This window comes from Sinocyclocheilus rhinocerous, unplaced genomic scaffold (genome assembly GCF_001515625.1).
Source record: "Sinocyclocheilus rhinocerous isolate Xijiao unplaced genomic scaffold, SAMN03320098_v1.1 scaffold457, whole genome shotgun sequence".
Classification (NCBI taxonomy): Eukaryota; Metazoa; Chordata; class Actinopteri; order Cypriniformes; family Cyprinidae; genus Sinocyclocheilus; species Sinocyclocheilus rhinocerous.
In genome coordinates, this window is record NW_015661996.1 from 188979 (window position 1) to 196007 (window position 7029).

Sequence of the window (7029 nt, forward strand, 5' to 3'; positions counted from 1 at the left end):
ACTGTAGTATTCTCTACCAGAATCAGGAAACAGTCCTCCATAAAATGTGCTGCACACATCTGAATATTTGGGTTGAAGTGTCCTGGAACAGTGTTGTAAATACAACTTAACCACTGAATTCTAGTCCTGTCCTCTTTTGGAAAACCAAACAAAGTAGTTTCGCTTTCGCAACGAGAAACAGCGTCTTCACAGCATAGCGGTGGCAGCAACAATAAAGTTACTCCTTCTTTCTTAGCGTGAACATTTGGGCGGTGTTATGCAAATCTTCCCACATCATGACGTAGACATGTGGGGGCGTGTTAGAACGAGCCATTTTAGGAGGGCGTGGACGAGTCTTAACTTTTATAAAGAATATCTCTTTGGGTTTGAGACTTTAGTCTTCGCAACTTTACAGATCTTATCTATTCACGAACATCTAACACTCCAAAGAGAAAAGAAAACTTGAAATCGCATCATATGACCCCTTTAAAAAAGGAAAAGTCCACCTAAAATGGACGAAGTACTCTCACGTTCCTTAGCTCAAATGTTGGATTTTTTTTTTTAAATCATTAACATAAAAATGACTGTTACTTTTGCATTTTCTCTTCAGGATGCTCATGAGCTCTTTCATGTTCTCACATCATCATTAGAGGAGGAACGGGAACACCAACCCAGAGTCGCTCACCTGTTCGACATGCAAACACTGGAGGTAAACATGAACGGTCACTGTTAATGCAGTATTAGAACCCAAAAGATCGTTTGTAAACTAAAGAGTTAATAATTAGACAGACATTCTCTACTGTTAATGCTTTCAGAAATCTGTGGAGTCAAAAGAAAAAAACATAAGCTGCAGAAGTGGAGGTAAATGAAGACTCCATTCTTTAAACATTAAACAGTTTTTTTTTTAGCATTTAGTAATTTAGTATTTTTCTTATTCAGGTCCATTACATCCTATTCCAAGTTTATGGAGGACTCGGCACCCTTTTCATGGACGGTTAACAAGTTATATGGCTTGTAAACGCTGTGAGCAGCAGGTGATCTTTTTCAGACTTTTTTAAACAAATATTTATGATTTCAATCTACAGCATTTTATTGAAAGAATGGAATTGTCAAGCCTGTCTGTTTTTGATTTCAGAGTCCTGTGCACTATGATTCTTTCGACAGCTTGTCTCTTTCTATCCCGTCAGTACAGTGGGTAAGTTAACTTGTTCTGTAATACCACATGTACTTAATGTAGAAGGCTAATCTACACATTAAAATATCCCAGTTGAAGTCATATTATCCAGCTAGTATCTTACAGACAAAGATATGTATATAGTTTGCGTCACTTGTATTCACGTGTATCAGGGCAGACCAGTTACTTTGGACCAGTGTCTCCAGCATTTCATCTCCTCGGAAACCATCAAAGAAGTGGAGTGTGAAAACTGTACCAAGGTATAATGTGTATATTTAGCAGGACAAGTTACTATAGTACCATTGTACCTTATTTATTTGCTGAAATTTCTGAGTTTTACTGAGCTGATTCTCTCTGTCTCTTTGTAGCAACAGGCTGGAGAGCTTGTAAATGGAGAAGTCCTTGAGAGTCAGAGGACAACATTTGTCAAGCAGCTGAAACTTGGAAAGGTAGATTGTTATTCTTTCATTCAGACCAGCAAACGTTTCTAAACACTGACAGTTGACACTCTTCAATAACCTCCTGTTGGTTTGTGTGTGTGTGTGTGTGTATTTTCACCTTTAGTTGCCTCAGTGCCTCTGCATCCATCTGCAGAGATTGACGTGGTCTAAAGAGGGCACTCCCATTAAGAGACAAGAGCATGTTCAGTTTACAGAATATTTGTCTCTGGATCGATACAAACATTGTACTGCTGGTCAGAACCTCCAGAGCACCAGCAGAACAAATAAGCCCAAAGCTGCCGGAGACCCAAAAGACAAAACCATTGCTAATGGTGTTGGTAAGTGATGTGAGCTTTTTTTTTTCTTTTTTGTTTCCCCAGTGGTTATGTGATGCTGTCGTTTTGATCTGTGAATATGGATTTGCTCCATTTAAAGTCAAATCAATCAAATATCCTTGCAATACTTTTGGAATTTTTAATAATAAAAAATGAGGTAATTAATTAATTATAGTAGTAGAAGTAGTAGTAGTAATAATAATCATAATAATTGTTGTTTCTATTGTTGTTATTATTATGATTTTTTTATTTGAATTTTGATTTTATTCTATAAAATATATTCAAAATATAATGTTTATTTTAATTATTAATAATAATAATAATAAATTATAATTAATAATTATATTATTATTATATAGAACATATACAAAATAAAATAATATTTTAGTGTCCTAAGAATGCTGTCGTTTACATCTGTGAATATGAACTTACTCCATCTGTAAAACTAATGTAATATTCTTGAAATCCTTTTACTGTTTAATATAATAATAATAAATATAGCTGCAAGCAGCGATGGCGGGCCCAAGCCGTCAGTGCAAACGCCGTTCAGAACACTGTAACAACAATAAGCCACTGTCCAATGGAACCTTTCCCTCCATCTTTCTACACTCACCAGGACTGAGCTCACAGCTCAACCTCACTTATAACTACAGGTAGATACATCCATGCATGCTTTACAGGGAATGTAGTCTATTTCAATTTACTTCATATGGTAACTTACCTTTTTTTTTCTCCTCACTCTAGCAGCTCAGAGTATCTCTTCCGCTTGACGGCCGTCCTGGTTCATCATGGCGACATGCACTCTGGACACTTTGTCACTTACCGCCGCTGCCCTGCCGCTCCCCGTGGAACGTCTCCTTTTAGCTCCCAGTGGCTCTGGGTGTCTGATGATTCGGTTAGGAAAGCCAGCCTTCAGGAGGCGCTCTCCTCCAGCGCATATCTGCTCTTTTACGAACGAGTGCAAAGGCCCGGTCTGAGGGTGGAAGAGTAGCGTCTCAGCTGACCCGGGTTACTTATTCTTAGTTCAAAGCTAGAGCGTTAATCCTCGCTTCTCTCCATTCCAGGCCATGCTACTACGGCCGAGTGCAACTGTGCATCCCTGTGCATGCAGTTTGGCGTGCATGTTGTTTCTGATCGCTCTTTGTGACACAGAGAGAGGGAAGACGAGGACTCTGTATATCATAGTTTCCACCTTAATCTTGCTCAGCGTCTATGGCAGTTGTTGTATTAGAAAACCACTAAATCGTTATCTGAGCGTAAGAATGATGCCAGTCATGAGTCATTGTTGTCACTGACATAGGGATTCACACAGAGATTTGAACCGGTTTTTTGTTAGAAAAACTACATTTCACGATGATTTGTTGCAAATTGACCTAGAATTGTTGGCTTGCTCATTAAGCTAATTATCTATTAATACCATGTTATGTATTAAGTACATTTGACATGGTTTATCATGCAGTTTTTTATTAATAATGTGTCTTTGTCAATTAATTATCTCTTGTTAATAATAATATATTTATGCAATTTGCATATAAAGGTCTTTTGTAAGACGTAAAAATCACTAAGTTGTTTTTGTTTCACATTTTGTGGGTAATTAAGGGAGAATGCAAAATCGTGGGATGTATCCTCATCAGGTGTTGCGTGTCTACATGTAGATCAGGGGCCTGTTTCATTAAACAAGTTTACCAAATAAGCCAGGTTTATTTCAGTTAGTCTGACTTATTGTCAGTTGCTTTGGTTCAAAATAAGTCAGACTAATTGAAATAAGCCTGGCTTGTCTGGTAAACTTGTTTTATGAAACAGCCCCCAGGTTTCCTATGAATCCTGTGTTTTTGTTGTATAATGGACATATCCCATGGCATTTTATCTTTAGTGAATACTTAGAAGGGAAACCTAGCAAGAATATGGGAATGCAATCCATATTCTAAATTAGGGCTGCACGATAAATCGCATGCGATATTTAACGTGCATTTTGTCAGTAAAGCCGGTTCTTTAATCAGCGGTAAATCTCCATCACCTGCGGGCTTTCACATTGAGCAGCATTAACTCCACAGAGCCGTTGTTCACTGACAAGCTGCGCAAAACCACGATCATATTTTACGCATGTTTTGCGCAGCTTGTCGGTGAACAACGGCTCTGTGTAGTTAATGCTGCTCCATGTCAAGTCAAGTCAAGTCAAGTTTATTTGTACAGCGCTTTTCACGATACATTACTGACAAGATGCGCGTTAAATATCGCATGCGATTTATCGTGCAGCCCTATTCTAAATCCTGAGTATTTACCAAATAGATTTTCTGCTGACATATTTCAGTGTACATCCATTTCCAGTGTTATTCTGTAAATTCCTTGTTCTATGTTGATTGTACATGATGCTATTTGCACAATTGTATATTTTTATGATATTAGTGTGTACTGGTTGGGAACGGTACAATATGAGGGCGAGTAAATTACAAGATGTTCTGTCCCTTTAAGAATCGGTCTGGCTTGTCTCTTTAAGAGACAGCACGTTGTCTTTAGGGCGTGGTCATGTAGAAGTAAGCCAATAGGATTACGCAGAGCCCGCTGTTCTATGACGTTCACGTTCAGACCACGCACGCTACGTTCGATTTGCACTTTGTTAAAAAACACCGAGCTCTCATGACCCAAGTGCACAGACGTTGTACTAGTAAACTAAACTGAAGATGCCAACGCAAAGTGTACTTATCCGAGATTCCTCTTTTCTGACGAGGGTACTGCAGCAGTATTTGAGTTTGTTAAAGAAATATCCAATCATCACCAAATCGGTTACGAGGTCAGTTTACATTTTTGTTAAAGCTAGTTGGCTAGCTGTAGATTTTTGGGGGGAAATTCACTTAAGTTAGGTTTAATGAATGTTACCACGCTGATCGTAATTGTCTTGGTTGAACCACTAACCAATTATTATAAAGGAATATACTCAAAACATTACACCCTGATCATGTAACAATACTACATCTAAAGTTACTTTGAATTCTGCTTGCAGTGATATTAGACAAGTAGAATATATTCAGTTTTTTAATTGCTATGCTCAAAACAGAACATAAAAGCTAATATACCAGCAGTTTATTGTCATTTCACAAAAATCATAAAAGCAGTTTTTTTCTTGTTAGTCACAGAATCTCTTGTTAGTTCTGATCATGGTAGAATTTAGATAGTTTACTATTTCTACTAGTTGTTAAATTTACACCGATGAATTGTGAAATGCAACTAATGTAAGATAATGATAATTAACACTCAATCTTATATTAATACAGTTATTATATATTTATTATTTATTTCATAATTTCATACTTTATTAATATATCAGGGAAACATGAGATCAGTGAGTACATCATTTAATAATAATATTTTAGTGCTGTCAAACGATTAATCGCAATTAATCGCATCCAAAATAAAAGTTTTTGTTGAGCAGAATGTTATTATCTATTTGGAAACTCATTTCTTCCTTGAAACAAAGCAGCTTTTCATGGCTCAACAGGTTTTAATGTCCATTCATAATGTTTTATCTGACGGCCTTCAAGTTTACTCCGTGCTGAAGCTTATCTTGAACTTCTGAGACATGCACAAGAAGAGAACAAAATTTTTTTTTATAAAGAATATGCAGATCAACTTAAGAAAGTTAAAGGGTTAGTTTACCCAAAAATGAAAATTAGCCCACAAATTACTCACCCTCTTTCAAGCTGTTTAATGCAATATAAATATATATACATGTAAATAGTTTCAAACTATATACTGTATGTGTGTGTATTTATATATACATAATAAATAGATTACACATACACAGTACACACATATATTATGTAAATGAAAATTTTTTATTTTGGATGCGATTAATCGTTCGACAGCACTATAATATTTATATAATTAATAACTAAGAATATGGATGACGTATGAGGTCAGCTTTGCGCCGGTAAGTCTCGTGAAAACCAACGTTTGTTCCAGAAGCAAAGTTTCCTTACTTTAGCAAAGGAAAACCAGTCTCCTCTTGGCTTATATCGAAATCCTCCGACATTCTTCTTTACAAATCCTCGTTTTGTACTTCTAATTAGTGACCGGTGTTTTGTTTTGATCTCTCCCCTGCGCTTCCACGTTCGTCACTTCTGAGCGGCGCATGCGCAAAGCCAACCTCCATACGTCATCCACCCAGAGCTGCTTCCGTGTACAACAGTGAGAGCAAGATATTTATATAATAACTAAGAATAATGTATAATTTTATACATTAGTTTAAGTTGAAAAATATACCATTGAAAAATATTTTTTTATATATTTAAAAATATTTTTATTTTATATAAAATACTTATAAACGAATTAAAATCACTAAACAATAAGCAAAAAAAAAATCCTTCTTAAACTTATTAATAAAATGCTTTGTAGTAGTAGCAGTCATATATAAAGATATCCTTTATGCATTACTTTTTTTTTAGCTTAAGCCATGAAGGACTTTGAACTGTGTTTTTCTATTGGTTGTTTGGGGGGGTGGGGAAATCAAGTCCAGTTAAAAGTAACACTCACTTTTGGACCAAACACAGAAAGACGAGTGTCTTCATCTTTAGATGCAAGGCCATGTGGGTTCAATGATACAATGACAGTTTTGTTCTTTCTTGCAGTGGTATTCTCTCTGCTTTGGGAAATCTACTGTCTCAAGCTTTGGAGTACAGGAAGAGCAACAAAGAAAATAGCCCAAAAAAGAAAATCAATGTTCTGGGACCTGTACACTTTGCAATATTTGGGTAGAGTGACAATGCATTTTGATTACATACACCCCATAATCATGTAAAATATTTATGTTTTACATATTTCAAAGACTACACATACATGTCACAGTACACATGAAGTCATTTTACAAAAAATATTTAATACCAGGACTGTTAAATGAGTTACAAATGTTTCAAATGTCTCTTTTTAATTGTTCTTTTTCAGACTTTTTATCACAGGTCCAGTCAGTCATTACTTCTACCATCTCCTGGAGGTGCTGTTGCCTAACACTGTCCCATACTGCCTGATCAAGCGCCTTCTGCTGGAACGTCTAATATTCGCTCCTGCTTTCCTCTTGCTCTTTTATGTGGTTATGAATGCTTTGGAG

At 36.3% G+C, this 7029-nt stretch overlaps 2 protein-coding genes across 3 annotated transcripts in view; both read left to right on the forward strand.

The window, feature by feature from the left end:
• Window positions 1-3670, forward strand: part of LOC107727160 (ubiquitin carboxyl-terminal hydrolase 30) — a 6943-nt gene extending 3273 nt beyond the window's left edge. The window contains exons 5-13 of one of the 2 annotated variants that reach the window (XM_016536946.1): window positions 590-688; window positions 795-840; window positions 919-1013; window positions 1115-1174; window positions 1327-1413; window positions 1522-1602; window positions 1718-1931; window positions 2473-2581; window positions 2673-3670. In XM_016536946.1, coding sequence (XP_016392432.1) covers window positions 590-688; window positions 795-840; window positions 919-1013; window positions 1115-1174; window positions 1327-1413; window positions 1522-1602; window positions 1718-1931; window positions 2473-2581; window positions 2673-2919 — 1038 coding nt within the window. In that variant the 3' untranslated portion in view covers window positions 2920-3670. The remainder of the gene's footprint in view (window positions 1-589; window positions 689-794; window positions 841-918; window positions 1014-1114; window positions 1175-1326; window positions 1414-1521; window positions 1603-1717; window positions 1932-2472; window positions 2582-2672) is intronic. The other variant, XM_016536947.1, reaches the window with a different exon arrangement.
• Window positions 3671-4525: 855 nt separating this feature from the next.
• On the forward strand, window positions 4526-7026 carry LOC107727154 (peroxisomal membrane protein 2-like; the record flags this gene model as incomplete). The annotated part of the gene is made up of 3 exons (XM_016536938.1): window positions 4526-4719; window positions 6554-6676; window positions 6867-7026. Coding segments are annotated over exons 1-3 (393 nt in total), but the record flags the coding sequence as incomplete, so codon positions are not given.
• Between the last annotated feature and the right edge of the window lie 3 nt (window positions 7027-7029).